Source organism: Hippoglossus hippoglossus, chromosome 19 (genome assembly GCF_009819705.1).
Source record: "Hippoglossus hippoglossus isolate fHipHip1 chromosome 19, fHipHip1.pri, whole genome shotgun sequence".
Classification (NCBI taxonomy): Eukaryota; Metazoa; Chordata; class Actinopteri; order Pleuronectiformes; family Pleuronectidae; genus Hippoglossus; species Hippoglossus hippoglossus.
The window spans coordinates 7,923,234-7,946,320 of NC_047169.1; the positions used below are offsets into that span (position 1 = coordinate 7,923,234).

Genomic DNA, 23,087 nt, shown 5'->3' on the forward strand with positions numbered 1-23,087 from the left:
AAATAGATTTTTTGTATTAAGTCCTAAGGGTGTAGGTCAGACTGAAGACAAAGGCCAGGAATGTTCAGAAGCAAAGCGTGAAAATAAAAAAAAAAGTTTTTCCAGCAGAGAAAAACTGAATATTAAAAATAAATCACCATGAAGCAAGCAGTGACAATGTAGTGTCGAGTGTCATCATTTATTTGACTCATATAAACTTTATATGAGTTTATTAAGGTTATTATTTAATTATTATTTTATCATGCTTTAATGCCGTCTTGAAGGCTGATTATTCTATCACGAATTAACCCCTGATGTTAATTCTAAACCACTGACTTACATTATTACTATTAACCCTTCAAAAAACATACTTACACAAACTGATTTAACTCAGAATACTTTGTGTGTATGTTGATCCATAACGAGTGAAATCATCATTGTGATTCTGTTAATATATATCGAAACGTACATAGAGCAAGTTTTTTGATCACTTTTTTATCAGCTTTATTATTTTTATACATTTGTATTATATTTATTATATATTATATTTATTTTGGTGCATTATTTATGCATCCTTTGTGATTCACAAATTCAAATGTGGATGGTTGCATTGAGGTTATTGATCGTGTGCGTGATGCAGACACTAGATTTACGAACCTAAAACTAAACAGACACAGATGAGTACAGACCATCACCACAACAAAACACGAAGGATTCTCTCTCAGTGAGTTACTGTCACATTCTGTCTCTTAAACCACACACCTGCACATCAGCGCTCGGGGTAGAAACCCTGGATGTAACCATAGCAACAACTATCCTAGTTTACCATTTGTTCTGTAGATAAACCGACACTCTATTGTGTTTTAGCTTTAAAATGATCATGTTCAGTAACGGTTACACACTGTGGCCTCACTTTCAGCTGTGGTTCAATCATTTGAATTTTAAAATGCAGATCAAGAATGTATTGTATATATTATATTATATAGTATTTCAAGTATTATGGATACCTAATATCACAGTGAGAAAATCCTTCGTGCCACCTTTAAAAATGAAAGTACATTTATATGACGACACCGAAAAAATGTCTTATCAAGTCATTTTTGTCTGTTTTTAAAACAAGTGAAAAAATATGAAAGTGCAAAATGTCAAAAAAAATCAATCATTTGTCAAATTTGTCAAAAAGAAATAAATCTTTACTGAAAACATGTCAAAATAATCAAAGAGCAAAATTTTTTCACTTGTTTCACACGATTAAAACTCTCAGGACTCGATAACAGACAAAGATCACTTATTATTATATTTTTTGCAGTGTAAAAGCAAACATTGATTCATGGCGAGCAGTGATGGCACCTTGCACATTTACAAAAAACAGCGGCAGCAATACACAACGATAATTCCACATTAATCATGGCCAAGTTCTTCAGTCACAGTGTGACTTCAGTGTTAATCGAGATCAATGCATCTCAGACTGTACGTCACCTCTTTAGGAGAGGGCCACTCGAGTCACACAAAACCACACCATTCAAACTCTTCGTTGGACTTACTTTCTGCCTCTGGTCGAGTTATAACTCCCTCCATATTTCTTCCGATTAAGGATGAGAGCGGCAATTTCTGGCACGTAGCGAGCAAACATGGCCTACATGCATGAAAAAGAAAAAGAAAAGGGCATGCAGAGAAGGTTCTACTGCGGTGGAGGCAGTAGAGCCTCCTGGAATACTTACTTTCTCCCATTAACAGCACTATAGGAACCACCATATTTCTTTCGGTTTCCTATTAACTCTATGATTTCAGGGACGTAGCTCGCAAACATGGCCTAAGGAGAAGATAGGAGACAGAAGAGGAGACTAAAAAAAAAATAGGCAAAGAAGAGCAGGTCTTCTTATTTGTGCTTTAAAGAAATTTAAAGTGTAACACTACTGTATGTGCTGGAGCAATATTAATATTCATATGTTAACAGGAAAAAGGAGAAAAGTTGCAGTTCATTCAGATTAGTCATTGACTTAGTGTAGCCGGAGGTTATTTTACAGTTAAAAGGTGTGAAAATGAAAAAAAGGAAATTATAAAGCCAATATTTACGAATATTGGAAGAATAAAGGAGAAAATGACAGCTGATGAGTGGTGTGTTGATCTGTGGCAGAAAAGAAATGATAGAAAATCAAAGAAAAGCCTTATGTGCCATGTTTCGCCCAACAAACACAAGAGAGGTCGATTTAAAAAGCACAGCTGAACGGACGGACAACATTAAAACTGAAACTCCGAATGTAATATTTTATGTAAAATAAAAGCACCTCAAAATGTTGATATTTCACTATTTCCAGACTAACTTTATTATTGCTTTAGTTCATTTACAGCCTGTTATATTATACTACAGAAAATAAACTACAAGAAAAAGCTATAAGGTGTTTATAGCAAACATTTAAATATCTTTCCCAGAAATATATCCTTGTTTGCCACATTCACACAGCTGGACTCTGTAGTAAGACTTGAATTGTGTCCTTTAAGATATTTTAAATAAATACTATTTTCAATCATCTAAAAGATTGTGAATAACACTGTGGCTTTTCAAAGAGATATAAAATTATATCACTTTTACCCTCGTTATATAATATGTCACCATGCTGTTCTATTTAATAGTGTGAATAGTTCTTTATTATCTAGATCACAGCGTCCTCTCGATGACCTTCGTTTATCAGGTGACTCAGATCTGTGGTAAATCCCACAAATATGTTTTTCTGTTGGATTAATTTATCACGTTATCCTGCTGAGTTGTGCGTCTTTAGATATTTGAGGGTGAGATTCAGTAATGCTGTTCAGTCCTTAAAGCCGCGCTGTGATAAATCCTCCTCGAGTCATTGTGTTTGTTGGAAAAGAGGGAGGGAGGGGGGGGGGGGGGGGGGGGGGCAGGAGGGTGGAGCCACCTGAAACCGCAGTACCTCATAGTTAATAACAGAAATGAATGTGTAACAAAAACACAACTTCAGTATTATATACCTGAGTAAATGCTGCGTTATATTACACAACTCATACAATAATGACATGCAACATACTGTGGTGAAGTGGTGCGCCACAAAAACACCTAAACAACAGGCGAAGAGCGTCCCGGCTCCCAGTCGTCCCAGCGAGAGTTAACACCCGGCGGAGGGCGGTGATTGGTTGCATGGACGACTTTAAGCAGCAATAAGTAATGAGAGTTTTTTTTACCAATCCACCGAGGATGAAGAAGACCATGAACAGGCGGCCGAGGGTGGTCTTTGCATAAACGTCCCCGTATCCCACAGTGGACATAGTGACCATGAGTAAGTAGACACATTCCCAGTAGGAGAGTGCCTGGGAATTTGCGAAGTTTTCCCAAGGATCCCCTGAGTTTTCCACCTGGAACAGAAGTTCGAGATTTACACAACCGCAAAACAGATTCACTTTTTCCCCACGATGCAGTAAAAAGTTAAAAATGAGCAGGTATTTGCGGTAATAGACTCATTAACTCACCAAGTGAATGAAGCCTGCCGCGGTGAGCCATGTGCTTATGAAGATTGAACACAGGTTCACCAGCTTTATTGAGTTGCTATTTAAAAAAAGAAGCCGGACAACAGAGTTTGAGGTTTGAGTTATTACACTGATATTCACATATCGTTCAAGATGTCAAAACGAGTCATTCAACTGAATTATAGAGAATCTTAGATGCATCAGAACAGATCATATAAAGTCTTACAGAAATCATTCAGGACCAAAGTGACATGCAACATAAAACAGTCTTTTAAAACAAGCGCATCTACTTAGACTAACATATTTCATAATTGACACATATGGGATTATCGTGCTTTACTTTTATTGTTGTGGTTATTAAAGTAACACGCGGCTCTATTTACGCTTCAGCTCCGTCAATTCTATTTGTATGATTTTACTCCATTAATTTGAATTTATATAACGATTTATCCTTTTTATTTCTTTTGTCTCTTTCACTCTCTTCACCACTTTATTCTGCTCTTTTTCATCTCTTTTATTTTGCTTGAAAAAGGTTTTAAACTCTGCTTCTGATTTTAAATTGACGTCTTTTCATTTGGTCTCTGTGTTGTTTTTAATGTCCCTGAACAGCATCTTGAATCTACCTGCTGTCGTACTTACGCTTCCATTTACTTTCCACCAAACATATTGAAATTAAAACATGACACATTCATTTTCTCGTTTGTATTCGCTCTAAATATGCGCAAGGTCCTTCGCAGTAATTGCCACAGAACACTACGTCCCTGCGTGACCTCTGTCCTCCTCTACTTTGTGCCTTTCACCTCCATCTGAGTGAACGAGCGCGGAGATTATTCTAAAGCATTTTGTTGCACTATAAGCTCTCCCTGACATCTGTGCAAAAAATAAAAAGATTTAATTCTAAGCAGTGAGGAGAAAAGCTGTTTTTGTTCATGCACATTACACATTACGGCTGCAGTATAACGAGGAGTAAACTTTAAACTTGCAGAAGCTCTCAAATATATTTACCTCATCATAGTAAAGCGCTCTTACTGTGATGAATTTAGCATCAAGCGAAACATTGCAAATGAAGATTAATCTTAAACTGTAACGTGTTTATGTTTATGTGTCAACTGCACATGCCCCGCACGTCACACTGCCACACACACACACGAGTGAAAAAGTGAGATTAAATATCCACACACTTACCTCGTTTTGAGAATATTCAAAAATTGTAAAATCTCTGAGAACTGTATCAACCTTAAGGCCCTTAAAAATCTCAAGCCTGCGAGAGGGGGAAAAAAGAGCATAAAGAAATTAGCACGTAAGATTAATAAAAACATCAACAGCAGTCGTTGAGCATCGTACCTTTCATACTCTCATCCATGTTTATCAGCTTCAATGGATTCATATTGATTAATAAAAGAAACTCCGACTGATCAGAAGTTCATAAAAGAAACATTTTGGAATATGTAGAGAAGATAAAAAATAAATAAAAACAAGCTCTGCATCCTGGATCTCTCTTCCTCTAACCTCTCGCTGCTTTAATCTCAGGAGCCTCCGGCATCTACCTGCATCTTTCCTGCCGGATAAAAAACTCTGAACGTGGACGAGATGAAAACCTGGATTAAAGTGAAGACAGGTGGAAGCTGTCACGGGCAAATTGAACGAGTAAACAGTTGTGACGTCAAATCCTAAATTTGAGAGGAAGAGGGGAAAAAATGGAGCCTGTTGCCAAGACTTCAAGGACGAAATAACACCGATAAAACCAGCAGCCACAACGCGAGCCTGAGGGTTTGTATCGACCAACGTTAAAGCAACTCATACATTTCATTTATAACCATTTCACTGCCACTGTCGTCCAATTCAACATCTACAAAAGTAACCCGTCAAGCAGAATAACGCATATCCTCTGTTGTGTTTCAGTATTTGGGTGCAGTGCAGTAAACAACCTGGTAAAAGAAAGTTCCCACCGCAGTTTAAAAGCCACATGATTCATGGTTGAATATAAAAAACTGTATCCACTGCAGAGTCGCTGCTGCATCAACAATTAAAAGCCTCCTCAGCCAAGAGTGAAGTCAAGTCAAATCCATCCCCACATGCATTAATCGTGCAGATGAATTTCCCTGCTTGGGAACACTGGTGCCAAGTGACACAAATCAAAGATGTTACGGGCAGGCATTCAGATAAAATATATTTATATATATAAATAATCTTTTTGGAGAATGCCGTGCCTCGCCAAATCGTTTTATTTTTTTTTTCATTTCGAGTGAGCGTTTGCCAGCTGGGGATCATAATACGGATCAAATCCTGAACTTGAACCTGCTCCAGCTGACACACAGCGTCCAAAGAGTTCTGGACGTGCCAGCGCTCAGCTTTAGGGGAGATTTCCCCCTCGATGGTTCCCACGTCCCGCAGGTCTTACCCCAGTAGGAGATTACATGGAAGCATGCACCCAATCTGTAGCAGATGCCGTCCTGGTCCTCTTTGTCACAGTCCTGCCCGTGGCCCGTCCTGACCCGGTAGCCCTTCTGGAAGAGCTCCCCGGTCGACTTCTTCCGTCTTCTCGGGTTGCTCACAGTCTGAGTCTGTGTGCCTCCGTCGGGCGCCCTGTACACCAACATCTTGGTGGGAATCATGTCTGGAAATTTCTCGCCCTTAGGTTTCCAAAGTAAAGTCCAGAATCTGCTTCACATCCCACTCCTTACGCGTCTGCATCCACTTTGACACATGCCACAGAAACAAATGTGATCCTCCTCCAAAGAGAAAAAAACGATTCTCCTCAGACCTTGATGGCGATGCACTGCGTTCAGTGAGCTTAAAGCAAACCCCTTTCCCATCAGGATATTAGAGCGTAAGCTCCTTTAGGATTCATCCAGAGAAAGGAAGAGGCCAGACAGCGAGTCTGTCCATCAGCTGGCTTCTCAGTGTAACCTACATCTCATCCCTGTAACCCTGCAACGGCTCCTGTCAAACCAAATTTCATTCTCTCATCTTAGACAAGAACAGCGCGTGTCTGTGATCTCGTGTTTACAGCAGGAAACAAAGCGATGTGAAAGGCCGGCAAAGCCGTGTACGGAAAAATTAGAGGCTTTGGCAACTGCTGGGTTTTTCTGTGGATTTAGTGATTCTGCAATAATCCTTAAATTAATCACAGCTGATGTAACAACTGCTATTGTATCTGACATTAAAACCAAATGTGCAGCACGAAACATGTAGAAGCCGACGGAGAGCTGCAGTCTGCAAAGTCCATTAAATCTGAAATGTGAATTAAAGCTGGGAAGTGTGTCACTTCTGCTTTCTGCAAAGTACTGAATACATTCTGAACAATGAGCGGTGGCCTCCACACAGAGTGGTTCATATTTCAAATGAAGAACTAGGATATTTATTTCCCTTCTAATTGAGTTTCTTAGGAATATTTTCAGAAACATATTTAATGTTTCTGAAGTAAAAATCTAATAGAGAAAAGTATGTATGTGATATTATTATATATTCCAGTAATAATCTTGAAATGATTTTTTTTTAAACTAGTGATGCCAAAGTGATACCAAAGTTTGCTTTTGATGACATGTTTCTTGAAGTAAAAAATGAATCTTTGTGATGAGTTTGACCCCAAACAACTGAAAACAAAGGCAATGAAACGTCGTAAATGCAGCTAACAGTGATGCAGACTCTCCACACAGCTGCACATCCCCTCTACATGTACAATAATACCACAAGACGAGCGCTCTCCCTTATGTCCACTAGGTGACACCAGCAACCACCACTTCCTCCGAGTCATTGTTGTGACACCAGGAGTCAGGGAGCATCAGCTCAGGGAACAAACACATTATGTAACTGTTCTTATCAAGATGTCACGGTGTCACAGTGACTGTGGAGCCGAGTGTGTTCAGCGCTGTCAGAGGAGCTGGTGGCTCCTCAGCTGACGAGAGAAGAGAACGCAGCCAAAACACGAGAACAAAACAAAGATCCTGTTTAATCCTCTAATTCCTCTCAGACCTCTCCGAGTGATGAGCTTCACACTTTCAGCAGATTGAATATTTTCACTTCTATTCTATCTCCCAACAAAGCCTGTTTCCTTCTTCTTTCAATCAGAGCAGGATTTCATTTGAGCTGGAAAGACCGGCAGCACAAAACTCACAGACGTGGGAAATACATTTCCATTCAAACACACTCCCACATGTGTCTGTTTAGATGGCACCACTGAACAGCAGTGTAATATTCAATAGTGCTGGAAAGTTAAAGGAGTGGGGGTGTGCCCACGTAAGCCACCGCAAAACACCAACAAGATCCCACTTTGCAGCTTTAGTGACTGAGGTCATCTATAAGTGTTCGACCACGGCTGTTACACACAGTGATTCCACCAGGTGGCACCACAGGCTGCTGGGAAATGTTAAGCTCGAGCTCAGAAGATCCCCTGAACAGTTTTTGGGTGAGTAAAGGTGAGCGTCCTTACCGAGCCAGCTCCTGTTCAGGTACACCGACACGAACACCGGAGGAACCGTGAAGAAGTCCACCACCGAGTTCACCTCCAGCCAGAACCACAGCTTGTCGTTGGCAGCGATGAACTGCAGAGACGAGAATGAGAATAGGAACAACGAACTTCATTCATATCAAACAATGGTGCAAAGTGCTTTGAAAGGAAGAGGAGGAAAAGTCATAAAAGTGTAGATAAGAAGCAAAGTCAAGCTTTTGCAAAGAGAAATGTTTTAATAAGGGATTTAAAGTTTAATGTTCAAAGTTCAATGGCAGTAAATTCCATCATGTGGAGGCTCTAAGGGAAAGAGCTCGGCCACCCTTTGTTACGAGGTGAGACCTGGGAGTAACCAGCAGGGCTCCAGTGTTAGAGAGGTACCAGTGAAATCTGAACTTTCCATGGCCACTAATGCTCAAACTTTACAAATATTGAAATTGTACACAACGTTCATACATATCTTTTTCGAGTGTTTATACTATTTACATACTGTTTCCCATTTTTATTGGCAATAAACCCCAATTCTGATATTCACGTGCAAGGTCGTTTAAGGCCTTTTAGGTGAGCTATGACATTTTAAAATCAAATTAACAGGAAGTAAGTGTAGGGAGGAAACCTTATAGGTGATGGGTATATGGGTATTCCTCTTTTTCCCTAGTGACAAAATATGAGAAGCAGCGTTTTGTACATGTAAAAGACGATGGAGGGAGCTCTGGCTGATGAAGATGCATGTATCGAAGGTGAGATCAGCAGAGATAAGAGCAGGAATCAGCGACTTCAGTTGGACTTACGCGGAGGCCGAAGTACAGCAGGAAGAACACGTTGAACGCCATGTCGATCTGCAGCGTGAAGTCTTTGTAGAAGTTGTGACAGGACTCGATGGGACTGTTGGAGACAGAAACACAGCGAGTTCATGTCTAAAGAAAGAAGTGACAGTCAAGTGAGCAAAGTGTTGGTAACATCTCAACTCAGTGAAATATGTGAACATGATTTCGGAGTTTTTCAAGACAAATAAAGTATAAAAAGATGCATTCTTCTTTTCCTGAAAGTGCATTTTGTAAGATTCCCAAAATGAGGAGAAACTGACGTGTTCAAAAGTGCAATATTTTCCCAATGTTTTTCTGTTGAGAAAGGACATGCAGTCATGACCACGCAAGCATTAAGTCGTGGAGACACTTGATTAACCCTTAAATAACTGCACAACAACGTGTGATATATTGCATCATGAAAACGGCTCTGTTTTCCTCTCAGGCCGGAGTTTCCCATCTCGTCCACAACACTTCAGGTCAATGTGAAGCGGGATCGAGCGGCAGAGTGGCAGACGCAGTGGTTTAAGGGTTAAGTGCATGCAGGGTTCATGTCTTCAGGCAGCCAAAGCAAATGCAGTGAAGTCTCACCCTCAAAAGGCTCGTATCTGGCACCAAGAATTCAAATAAAGAGAAATGATTAACCATGTGAATGTGAGTGTAATAGGTTAGAATGATTGTTTAGTGAAATTCACGTCCTGGAAGCTGCTGGAGACAAACAGTTAGTTAGTTAGTGTCCAGCCCTGAGCTGTTTGCGTTAATACAAATATTGACACAGGGACTTTTTTCGACAGTTTGAAGCTTCTAAAATGTGAGATGTGACTGTTTTCTGCACTAGATTTGAAACTGAATTATCGTTTTCCAGCCCTGTGATACAACAGCGACCTGTAGCTGTACGCCGCCTATCGCCCCCAGTCGGGATTAGCTCCAGCTGCCCCCCACAACCATTACAGGATAAATGGTGTAGATAATAGATGGATCATATCCACAATCTTAACATGAACTCATCATGAAAATATTCAAAGCAGCAGGTTAGAGGGAAATAAATTATTTCTGCAACAGGAAGAGTTTTAATGCTTTTGTGTTGCAGAACTATATTCTGACATAACTACAATCTTTGCTTTTATTCTCATCAATAAGTGGATAGTTTAACTTTATTTGTTTTTCCAAATACAATAATCTGGAAAGACAAAATGACTCTGCAGTTCACAGACGAGTGATTTCTGATGATACGATGATATGAACACATATTGTTTTCTTTTGAGAGGTCACGAGATCAAAAACCTTTGGATCCACTGCCCTAAGGTCACTGTGGATGAATTTCTTTCCTATGTCCAGTTCCTGTTTCTCCGCAGCGTGTTAGTGTTGCAGGTCACTCTCACCTTGTTTGTTTTCCCTCTGCAGTGTTAGTCTTATTCCACCTGTACGATCCCTTCAACAGCTTCACTGATGCACACAACAACACTCAGCAGCTACAATCTCCCCTGTGCTGTTTAATACCACTCGGATTAAAAGCAAATTGCTTTTGTGATGTAAAAAAAATAAAACTAATAACTCCCTTTGATAAAATATTGTCCTGGTGAAGTTCATGAGGTGACATTAAAATACTTCGGGGGGGATTATTGTGAATGTGATGCACAGCAGTGACTCTGGGTTGATCTTGGTTGATGATGGAGCAGTAGACCTTTGACTCCATGTGTTAATCGGTAAAAGCCTTATTTACACAAACATTACTTTATTATTATATCATGTAAATATGTGGAGATCTGACACGTCTCAGTTTTTTAATGGAAACTTTAAATGATGGATTATTCGTACTTTTTTTGTAATTTACTGGTTTACGTAGACTTTCAATGACAAAGGAACAAGAATAAGTTGGAATAGATGTTTACATGTAGAAAGACTGTATTATATATCACTATATGTTTTATTTCTTACACTATTCTGCTGTATTGGTGTGTATAAATAGTAAACAATATATTTTTCTACCTTGAACTAAACTGAAAGATTAGTACATTATTAAAGGCTCCTTGTGTTTTTATTGGATTTGGCTTCCTGGTAGCTTTATATACTGCATATAAAGGAAAAAGAAATGTCAGATTTATAGATAAGATAATATCACAGATAGGTTTGTGCTGAAAATGACGTGTGTTAGATACGGACTAACACACGTCAAACTAAAAAGAACCTGGACTTTTTGGATCCTGCTCATGGGAAGAGGGAAACTATTATTCACGAAGAGGATGTTGTCTTGCTTTGGAAAAAACGTTTTCAAACTACAGCGGCTGATTTGTTTGGTTTTGGTCGGCTTCCTTCTTCTAAATGGACCGTGTGAATGGCTGCGTCAGATCTTTGTACGTTTGTTTTACATCCACACACTTTTCATTAAATTATCACATTCATCTTTCTTTAATCTGCTTAATAACAACAGAAAAACCTAACCAGGCTCCTTTGTGTCACCTCTAAAAATAGTCGTAGCGCGTTGGTTAGTTCTGCCCTCATTCACCGTGATGAGACCTCAGCTCTGTAAATCCCTGTCACAGCAGGGTGACCGAGCGGAGACAGACCTGCAGAGCCTCATAATGAAGTTCCAGTGGGTCTGGTTTGGAGGAGCTAAGCCTGTTATGGATCACAGACCCGCTCTGGTCCACAGTGGCACCGCTGTCTCTCCTCCTCATTCGGTTCAGAGTCACATCAAACAGGATCGACCAGCTCCTTTACTTAAAGGTTTTCTAATCAGCATAATTACACCGACAAATAATCAAATGACTGTGAGTTATGTCAAATAGGATGTTCCAGTTGAAGCCTAAAAATAATCACAGAACAAATTAAAAATGTAAGTTCTACATATTTTTAAGCCTCTATCTGCTCACAATTTTTCCTAAAGCATTAATAAAATCAACTGAAGAGATGGTGATATGTCAATGTTTTGTTTTTAAAAGTCAGTTATAGGTTTAACACGATAATATGACAGACTGTGAGTTTGTTGTTGATGTTAGCTTGTTGTGGTGATTTCTGCCCCCTAGTGGGAAAAATAACAACATATTTTTGGAATAATATTTCAAATCAGCTTTAAATATTTTGGGAGACGGACACAACTCATGAATCCTGACTCTCGGCTCTGCTTTAACGCTGATGAAGCAAAGAGGAGTGTGGTACGCTCCATGTTCATCTTCACTTACAAATAACAGGACACAACCAAAGTCCCTGGGGACGTTTCATCATCACTGGGCAGCTCGTAGATCAGTGAATGTGTTGATGTCTTTCTCTCTCTTTCTCTCTGTTGCTTTGAGCCGGGTCGGGCCTGCCAGTCACAGAACTGCCTCAGCAGCCCCACGGGACTAATTACAGGAAGGGCTGTATCTCTTACAGTCTGCTGCCACTTACATGGACACCAGAGAGCCGCTAACTGGCTGCTCTTTGGCTTTAAGTACTGAGCTTGTTGGGCCGACAGGTAGTGAGAGAATCCTGTTCGAATAATAGAGAGACGTTGATGAGACGGAGTAATAACTAGGACACAGGGCGTCGTGGGATGAATGCGAAGATCAGTGTCAACGGCAGCTGTGGAATCAACCCTGGAAGTGTAACGATTCCCCGACTTGTGCGTGAAAAGGTTAAAGAGAGGGGTCAAAGGTCGTCCTTCATCAGGTGACAAGGTATCGGGCGCTGCGATGAGCATGTTCTGAGAACAGGAGGCCACAGATGGCAGTGGCGGGGATGTAACTCTACCTGAGCTTGTCCAGATAATGAAATGAGATCATGCTCGCAAACCACATCAGAGCGTGCCGAGCCCTCAGCTGGATGCGGTCTTATGAAATAACCTGAGCGCTTACCGCCAGGACCACGAGGCCAGATTACATGAGTTTATGGCCCATTTTCCCATCTCTTGACTCCCTTTGGGCTTTGATAAAAGCTTTTATCCCGGCGGTGTTTTTTCTCCCCATGTCTTTAATGGCACATCCTGTCCAAACACCAGCAGGCTGCAGTAACAGCCCACTGTGGCACACGGAGCTAAAGGGTCTTCCGCTTCCTCTAATTTGATGAGCGATGGTGATTGTGTTGGACAGGAACTTTGGTCTTTCCTGCCTGTGTGAGTGCCTGATCCCTTCATTACACAGAATAAGCACATTTCATCTGTGGCTATAAGGAAAGAGCCGTTCACCTGGAATAAAACAACCAGCGTATAGGAGGATTTATAGGAAAGAGTTAACGGCTGAAGTTTTTGAGGCATACATGTCTGAAACACATGTTATTCTTTTAATCTATCATTCAAATTTTCATGAAGAAGCAAAAATTGGAAAAAGAACATAATAACAATGGCATAATTACTACCTTTTTTATAATCAAACATTCATTCATTTTAATACTTTCTACCTTTTAATAAAACTACTGTAAACTTTAAGCTAAAGGACTCAGAGGACGTGGACAGGACATTTTAAATCCTCATTTTCATCCATCTACAGACCTGTTGTTTCCTTTGCCAAGAAAGTAAGTCCACTGCAGAAACAGGTGCTAGTTTTTGAAACTATGAGCCATAATAGCATCAGAATGATTTAACTAATAAGTTAGTAAAAATGTTACTTACTCAGAGGAATCTATGAAGTATATTACAAGCGCTCCAATGCTGAGAGCAAATACGAGGACCACCTGTAAAAGAGGAAAAACAAAGAAAGAAGATTTTTAATATTATAATGTTCTGCACTTCATTCCAACACTCAATGGTTTTCTGGGATTTAGAGCAGTTCACAAGAATATATTGCAAAATTCAAGTTACAGAGTGAACATAATATAAGAAAAACAAGCGCATGAAGGGGAAATAATAAAATATTAAGCATATTAGAAAAATGAAAATCGATAAATGTACAGAGAAACATAGGATGATGATTTTATAAAATCCAAATGCAGAAAATGAAACAACAACAATTAATAATCCAGTAAATCGTATTTTTAAGCAGACATCACCCTATTTGTAGAACTAATTCATTAATTGATTGACAAATGAATCTATAGATATATTGATGGAACACAGCTCTAAATCTTTTGTTCTGCAGCTGATGAACGTCTGAAATGTGTTTCATGGCATGTAGCCAATGTTTAATGTCTATTAATGAGCAATTATAGACCTGGGTTCGTCCTGTCAGTCTGTTCCGACTGTGGAGCAGCAGTGTCACAAACAGCCTCGTCAGTTACTGTAAATCTACACCTAAACAAACACACTCAGCTCAGCTCCGCGTGTAAATTGGCAGTGGGGGAGTGGGCGAGGTGACAGGAGGCTTTCACAGACACAAACAAGGAGGCTGAAGCTTCGGTGGCCTCATAATAAAAACCGGGGCATCGCTTTGACTCTGAGCCCTGGAGTAAGCTGAGAGACGTTCAGAGCAGACGGGGAGGCAGGCTGCAGGACAATAAAACATGAGATCCAGGGGTGTTGCCGCACAAAGCAGAGAGTCGTCGGGTGACAGCTCTGACACCGAGAGAGCTGGGGTGAAACTTAATCACAGCCGCTAATGCCACAGCAAATCAGACTAAAGTGTAAATACAAACAGAGGAATCAGCAAGTGGAGCATTTCACTTTGAGTTTGACAAAGCAGAGATGGAGCTGGAAGATTTTGCAGAAATGGAGGACAGAGGATACAAATCTCTGTTACCTAACTAGAGCACACTTCTCTTTACAAAGTAGGTTAAACTAAGCCACATGACTTTATATTTCACATTTTGCAGGGCAGCTGTTACAAAACACACTTTCTGCCATTTGGGTTAGAAAAGACCTAGATCTCTTTTTTTTTATTCTAACAACTTAATAGTAATTGTACATTATCGTCCATTGATAGTTAGGAGTCAAAAAGCACAGCGGCTCATTAGTGCTGTTGTGAAATGAGCGCCCTAATTTTGTCTTTTAAAAGCCGCAGCTAATGGAGACGAGGGCTCGAGCAGAGAGTCGCAGATATAATATGAAGAGAAAAGGTTTAAGCCAGACAAAGTTTTACATCGTGATACACACCAGCCGGTTTCCTGCGACCCTACCTGGCTCATCTGCTCAGAAATGACACAATGGCCGCCCTGAACAAGAAACCAAAGGCCATCCATAATGAATGAGCTCAACCCAATTCATTTCCATGATGTGAAAATGTATTGGGAACCTGCAACCACCGATGGCTCCGTAATGACAAAAAGCACTCGCATGCATTATTAATCGAGGGAAATCTCCTAATGCCTCTGACCATCCCTGGGTTAGACACTGGGAACAATGTTGGTGCAACCCTGGAAAATGCTAATGCCGCCTGCCGCTGGCTGGAACAAAGAGGGGGGCGCTCATGACTTGGTTTGTCGATGAGCAGACGCCAGCGCTCATCATTCATCTCCGTCACAGGATAACGGTGCATCACATCCGTACCTTCAGCCACAGTCAGTCAGTCGCTGTTCATGGCTACGCACACACAGAGACCCGGCTCGCTCAGAGTCACGGAGACGAACGACCACGACACAAGTCGCTCACAAGAGATCTGTGAGACGTTCATTTAATGTCACGAGCATTTACCCTTCACTTCATGTTGATTCAAAGGGACTGATGAAATGACTGTGTTTAAGAAAAACGTAGAAAGCTGTCTTAGATGAATGTTCCTGGGTCGTCAGAGCAAGTCCGATGATTTTAAACCAGTTCCTTCTCAAGAAGTCTAAACCTATTTAAGACCAAGTGCAAGTCACATTGAGACAAGTCAGAATCAATTCTCGAGTCATTTGAGGTAATTCCAGGTATTAACATCAAGTCTTTAAAACTAAGTCACTGTTCAAGTCTCAAGTTTCCTGAAATATGTCGTGTTTCAAGCCAGACTGAGCAAGTTTTAAGTTATTTAAAACAATTCCAAGTCAATTATCGAGTGTGTGAGGTCAAATCAAGACACGTCCAGACTATGTGGTAACTGTACGACATAGTTTGCTATTTTGTTTTTATTGATACAGGAATTTTTCAGGTCAGAACTTGAGGCTCTATTAATCACTTAAGCACTGACGCATAGAGGGCGTCATATGTAGAACAGATTTGCTTTTAATTCATGAAATAAATCTTTAAGAGGTCAAGTCACAGTCACATCTGACAATGACGAAAAGTAAAATCTTTCAAAAATCAAGTTCGAACTAATTTGACATCGCACTCAATTCATACACAATGTACAACTAAACCCGCTTTCTCAGACTTCCTCTAGGTCCACTTTCACAAGAGCTGATAGCATCCCTGATGAGCCTGTACAGCATGAGACTGCCTCCACCAACAGGTCTGAGGCTTTCATGAGTCGACCAGAAAACATCAGAAAACCCACTCATGCTCCTCCACTCTTCCTGAAGTGTGACTCACCATCCATCAGGGTGAATAAACTGACAAAGAAACAGCAAATTCACCTGGGCTCAAAAAGCACTTCAACTCAAACTCCCTGATATTACAGACAATAATTATTCTCTTTTTGTGGATTATTATATTTGAAAATAACCAGAGGGAACAAAGGTTTTTTTCTGAACAGTTCTTAAGATAAAAAAAAAATAATAATACTGGTAAAAGACGATCAACATTAGTAGTTAAGTGAGATTGCAGTGAGCGTAATGTGCCAGTGCTGCAGTGGCTCAGTTAAATAAAATCAGGCTCATTGATATTCAGTTAAGGTAGAAACATGTTTTCGAGATTCTGCAGTGGGTGGTTGTTTTGCTCCGTGAGCTGTGAGCATCTAAAAACAGGATTCAGAAGAAGCAGGGGTCAGTTTGTTCCATATTCCCTGAAAGCCTGCGCTCACTGTGGGATCAGAGCTGTCAGCGGTGGGATGCCAGGGATTCGTGTGTGCAGTGGACTGACCGTCTTTGTCCGGTGCCCAGTCTGAGCTCTGTTATCCCCCGTGTCACATCCACATTCTGCATCTCTCAATTGAACTTAAAAGTCCAACGGAGCGTAAGTCCCTGACACGGTGTTCCTCATGGGTGACTCTCTGACCCGCAAAAGATTCCCCCAGGAACAGGGTGCTGCTTTCCAAAATAAAATGACCCTGAGGTCTGTCCTGGTGAATTCCAGCCAGCCCATCTGTCCGTCCTCACAGGCCACATTGATTAACAAGTCATCTTAATGTGCACAACAGAGGAGCAAAGATATATTCTGCATTTGTGTAGAGGAATTTACAAATTAAAATATTGATTACAAAACAAGTGAATGTCAAATTTCATTCTTTAGTTTTTTTCTTGAACTTGACTTAATTTTTTTTTTGTAGGTCAGCTCAATTTGAAAGATTTTTTCCGATATGCAAATTGCTTTTTTTGTTAGCTGATGAATTCCATGAACCAAATATATTGTCTCCCTCAACAAAGGATATTTCACAAATCCCAATATGCGATATTGTAATCATTAATTACAACCGCCAAGGAGGTTAAGTATTCAGCCATCTTTGTTTGTTTCAGACTGTGCATACAGACGGCCGAAATGACAGCCCCCACAAAGTTAAGCCAAAGCGTCTTGATCGCCCCCTGGTGGCTGGCTGCAGTATAAGTCAAGAACCCTAACTCCTCCATGTTCATGGGCGGAAAATAGACCAAATTGGTAAGTCAAAGTTAACAACAAAGATTGTTCCTGTCATTTAAGGTCATCTTCATCACTGATGTACGTTTGGTTTTAAATGGCTTCATTTCTAGACGGTGGGAGGATGAGGAGACACATCGTCCATCTTTATATACAATCTATGGATTGTTGGTTTATTTGTGAGCAAAATTATGCAAAAACTTACAAATTTAGTTAATAGACAAGTTTGGTGGAAGGATCTGTCTTTTGCTTGAGAATAACCAATTTACATGTTGATGCAAATTAAGGGGTGGAACCAGTTTTTCAATTTCTTTAACTAGAAATCATTTAGATTTGTTAAAATGATCAGCATTAGCAGAGGCATGCGCTCTGAGTGACAGTTCTTTGTATTTTAATTTAGTTCCTCTTTTGACAGGCTGTGACACCCTGCAATCACCCTATCCATTAACATCACTGCACAATAATTTAATGCAGTACATTTTGATTTGATGTTTGCGTGTCTCGAATAGATTAGGGCAGTAAAAATACTTTGGTAACAACCTTTGATTGTAGGCGTCACTGTCTAGATTGTCACTGTCTAACTCGACTCTGTGTTCAGGGCTCTTGCACAGTTTATCTTTCGTTCGGGGTGATATCAGCAAATTAGCATGTTCACTACAACAGCCATAAACGCCTCGGACAAAACACGCAGACACCGAATGAACACCCGAGACATTAACGGTGTCATTGCAGTTGAACTGCAGGTGCTGCACAACTTCAGCCCCGCCAACCCCGAGCTATTGTTGTCGTAGTTCGACAGTTGACGGGCACTGACTGTCAAAGCAACATGACGGATGATGATTCCCACTGACCTTATTCTGACCTTTAGTAAATAAGTAACCTGGGAAGGAAGGAAGGAAGTAGGGAGGAAAATAAGGATGTAAGGATGTAAAAAAGGGGACTTAAGGAAGTAACAACTAGGAAGGACAGTCATGGGAGTGAAGATAATCACCTATCTAAAAAATGTTGAACAAAAACTTTAAATCTTTCTTTGAGACAGACACTGTATGTTTTACTGTATTGTTTTTTTGTTGTCTTTCAGTTTGAGAGCAGGATTGATTTATTTCATGTTCTGATTTTGTAAAGCTCTCACTCAAATACACACTGCTTGTGCTTAAACCGCCTGCGCTTCAGCTTCAGCTCTTCTCCTCGCGCTCACTCTGCTTCTGTGCACACGGAAAACGTCTGCTCTTGGATTTCTCCTCTGCGCTTGGATTGTTTAAGTCAAGCAATAAAATGCCATATTTAGTGATGCAAAAGCAGGGTATATTAGAGTGCCAGCAGGGTTTTGAGTGAGAGCCTTACAAAATCAAGTCCTGCTCTCAAACTGAAAGAGCATGCTCTTGAATAGAGATTGAATAAAAAATCCATATGGCCTTCTGCACCCCAAAACATCTAGGTACTGACTTCCAGCTTCTTATCTATAATACGTACTTATATGTCTTAGACTGTTTATTTGTCTTTGACGGAGACAAAAAGAATATCTCAGGGGCAAAATCTGCTGCTATACATCAGGGTCGTCCATCACCCAAAACCAAAAAGCCAGATATTCTGTTGGGAGACCGATTGACATGTCTTTTAATAATTTCAGGTCTTTTAATATTAGATGAACAGAGGCCAGACGGCAGCTAAATCCAAGTTCGATTGAGTGACGCTGTTTAAAGGCAAACTGTTCGTGAATTTACAGCATCAACATGTAACGACAACCTCCTCATAAATGACTCGAATTGTTCAATTACACCTGCAGATCTAGGCTCAACCTGTAAAATTAAATGATTTGCTCACAAAACAGACAGATTGATCCTTTACGACACAGCTGCGTCCCCGTTCAGCTCAGACCTGCGCTCACTGGCTGTGGCTGCGTGTGAACCGCGCTCGTGGCGACAGGCGAAAACACAACATGCATACTAATGGCGTCTTGGATGGTTCTCCTAAATCCTGGCACCCTCCTCAAGCATGATCTTAATATAACCTTCGCAGCATGTGTTTCGTAAACAGTCCACACAGCCTCATCTGGGAAGTTGTGATTTAACCAGTTCCGAACACAGCGTCACTGGGCAGGTTGGTTTTCTGTGTCGTGTCCTTCAAGGTCACAGAAAGACCGACGCACATTTGCAGTTTAAAGGTCAAAACGAGGTCATCTCAGAAACAGCAACACTACTTTTTATACTAAATGTGTTGTGAAATATGCCTAAAAACATGTGACTAATCGTTTAATTTTCTTTTTATTAGGATGTGATTTCAAGAAAATCCCAGATTTAAAGATTGACTTGATTTCAGCCTTCATTTTCTTTCATGAAAAACAGGAAGCTCTTGGAGTTTAAAGCGGCAGGAACCAAAGTGCGTATGTATGATGAACTATAATTATATTGTTAAATTTGAGTTAATGACTGTCACTCAGAATTATTGTTGTTGGCTAATGAAAAAGTTGAAGAACTATTTACTGTCTCCTTCATTAGATGCATCAGCGTGTGCAGCTTCATTCACAGAACTGTATTGAGATACACTACATGAACGCATTTAATTCAAAAAGTCTCCGCTCAGGAGAAAGTGTGACATTACTCATCCTCCGACAAAACAACAATGAGTGTTCATAACGGGCAGCAGTCACTGAAGACAGCAGCAGAAGGGTGATAAATATTATACAGGCCGCACACATGTGTGCTCATTGTGTGTCACTCCGATCACACCCAAGCTGCTTTGACAATCTGGTGGTGATTCACGACTGAGGCCAAGCTGAAGGACACCGAGCTGAGTCGGTGTCAGGCTGCTCGCTGCCGGATCACTGACCCTGTCAGGGTCCTTCCTCCAGTTTATGAAGGACATCAGACTGATCAGCAGCAGCAGAGGAGCAGCTGAACGACCACGTTGAACCAGAGTCATAGTGGTTTGTAAGTGTAGTTCAAAAGTGCTGGGAAAGGACAACACATAAAACCTCAGGTGAAGACGTGAGGGTTAATGTTTAACTTTCGTTTCAAGCATCATGAACCAAAAACTGCTTAATGTCTTTTTTAAGTGCATCCTCTGAAAATATTCTCACCTGGATCTGAGCCGTGCTGCACTTACGTGAGCTTCAGGGTCTGTTTCACCTCTGACGACACAGATGAGGAGTGAGGTCAGAGGTGGGAACAGACCCCGGCAGTAAGACTGTAACCTCGGTATAAGGGTACTGTTTAAAACACAGAAGAAAAGAAGAAGAGAGCCATACTTAAATGTGACTCGTATTCTAAAAGCACTTAAAGTGGTTGATAAGACTGGAAAAGGTCTATATATATATATATATATATATAAACACAGACCGTCTACAATTTAGAGATGGATTTTTTGCGGTGGAGGTCTTTTCCCCACTGGAATCGCCAGAGGCAGAAATGAAAGTGGACTTTAAAGTGCAAGTCACAATGAATCTGACTCATATTTGTATCATACCTGTGTGTTAGGATTCAAAGAAGCAAAGATTTCTGATGAAAAATACAGCAATGGCGCACTACAGGTGAATAATAAAAACCTTTATTATTCACCTGTTGACCCTGTTGCAAAGTGGCCAAACGAGACAATCACCAACTCCCTGTGGTTTCTTCATGTCAGACTGTTTTCAGTCTAAAGGCACGAGTTCATTAATATTCTCATATCATAACTCTGCATTTCAGATGAGCAACCCAGAGAGCCATATATATAATAAATCAGGATTTCATTATATATTGGTTACATTGAGATTCTGGTGTACAGTGTGAATAGAACAGTAAACTTTCCTCTTTCTGCTGGGAATCCCTGGAAACGCTGACAGACCCAGTGGGTGTCTGGAGCGGCTGAATCTAATGTTCACTGTTGTACTGCATCATTCAGAATGTTTCCAGGGGACGAGGCTTCTCTCCTGTGCCTGCGACTCTCACACTCTGCAGTAAAACCGGTGGGTTTAAGGGATTTCTCGCTCATCTTTTCCATGAAGCAGATTACTCCTTTGTCTTGCGGGCTTCCCGTGCAGCCACGTGCAGCTGCTTCCACATCATCAGGGATCACCGCCCGGCATTACAGCGTTTCCAGAGGGATAGACCCGCTATTCAATGGGAACGTCATAATTCCCAAACAGGGAGGAGACGGCAGAATTCACCGGAGTCACTACAGCAATGAAAATGTGTTGTATGTTGACATAATATATAATCTGTTCAGTGCACACACACGTGTTTGTGTGTGTGATTGATATTGATATTATACATGCTATACTATACTACTGATATTGCATATACATATATTGAGATCACTTACATTTGCCTTGTCAAAAGAATTATCTGCAAACTGCCCACACTAAAACAAGGCAAAATATTCTCTGATATAGCTGAAAGGAATATTTGTCACCATACAGGAAGTTAATCCAGATCAGGCCCCTAAATAAATTAATTTAGATTAAGAAAATCCAGATAATTATCTAGATCTGCATAAAATTCCACCTGTTCATAGACATCAGCACTCGTCCACTCCTTCCTCAGCCTGTACCCAGACGTTCCGGTTTCTGTGGTGGAGTCTGACGTGTAAATTCCCACAGTGTACCAACTACGTCAAAGTTTGAAGGAATGGCTCAACCGCAGACCTTATCACTTCACTTCCAGCAAAGAAGAAAGTGCAAATTACATATTTGCCGTTCCATTAGGTGGAGTTACCGGGCGCTGACTCAAAATAATTAACATTGTCAAAATCCAAAACTCAAACAATAACAAACATCTAATTGAAAGAGTCAATCAAGCTGTCATTTTGTACCCAGGACACTTAAAGCCTTTGTCAGCTTCATATTTAATGGAGGCGGTTTCACATTAAAGTCCATTATAAAACAAGGGCTTCCGGCAAGATTGTTTACACACACACAATACAACTTGTGGAACAGCGGTGCCTACAAAGCCCAACACCTGTAAAACAGAAAGGACTGTTTGTTTGGTTAAGGTTTGGAAAGTAGCTCCTTCGTGGTTTACAGAACCTTTTACTTGATCAAATATTACAAGATTGAATGAGTTAAGTGTTTTAAAAGACATATAATCGTACATTAGTTGGGGTTGTGAGCACCATCACATTCACACGTCGTCAGAGATAGCGTCTGTTGATGTCGATGAGGAGAGCAGGTCGAAAATAACCAGTGAACTTTCACAACAGCTGCTGCTCCACATTTAAAAAAAGAGACGGCCTGATGCACATTGACTTATGATTCAGCTTCTCTGAATCTGTCGTGCGGTTTTATGGAAATCTGCAAAGTAAAAATTGTGCATCTTCTTTCTTAAATGTAAAAACAACAACATAAGAATCTGCCGTGTTCCTTCCCCTGCTGGTGCAGTGCACGACACATAGTGGCTGTTGTTGTCAGCGTGATGAATTATGACTCCAGAGAATTGAGGTTTGCCCAGGGTTACAGTAGGTTACAGTCTGCAGGGCGTAAGGCACGGCAGGTTACAGCCTGCCGTGCCTTTTTCACTCCGTAACCCGACATCAAAACACCGAGCTCTAATCCGGGCCGCTCGGCGAACTTCAGTGGAAACACAGCGTGGGGTTGACTGCAAGGAAGGTACAAAATCCAGTTTGAACAGGAGGTAAAAGAGGAGTGGGTGAGGAGGCTTTTGAGTCATAAAATAAGTGTGTCTCATTTAGACAGCGATGCTCATCAGGTGATGAGTAAAGAACACGCCCGCTGCACCGGTGGAGCATGAAGGATGATAAAGGAAAGCAATAAAGCAGAAAGGAGTGAGTCATAGATTGTGCGTTAAGGGCAGAATCTATGGTCAAAGTATCAATGGAGAGG

The 23,087-nt window shown here is 40.7% G+C and overlaps 1 protein-coding gene across 14 annotated transcripts in view; it reads right to left on the reverse strand.

The window, feature by feature from the left end:
* Positions 1-23,087, reverse strand: part of LOC117752546 (calcium-activated potassium channel subunit alpha-1-like) — a 69,524-nt gene that overhangs the window by 26,151 nt on the left and 20,286 nt on the right. For 13 of the 14 annotated variants that reach the window (XM_034569966.1, XM_034569961.1, XM_034569958.1 and 10 more), the window contains exons 3-9: positions 13,304-13,365; positions 8,704-8,797; positions 7,895-8,006; positions 4,648-4,723; positions 3,466-3,541; positions 3,181-3,351; positions 1,701-1,792 (exon numbers count right to left, since the gene is read on the reverse strand). In XM_034569966.1, the coding sequence (XP_034425857.1) occupies positions 1,701-1,792; positions 3,181-3,351; positions 3,466-3,541; positions 4,648-4,723; positions 7,895-8,006; positions 8,704-8,797; positions 13,304-13,365 (683 nt within the window). Of the gene's footprint in view, positions 1-1,523; positions 1,616-1,700; positions 1,793-3,180; positions 3,352-3,465; positions 3,542-4,647; positions 4,724-7,894; positions 8,007-8,703; positions 8,798-13,303; positions 13,366-23,087 lie in introns of all 14 variants that reach the window. The other variant, XM_034569954.1, reaches the window with a different exon arrangement.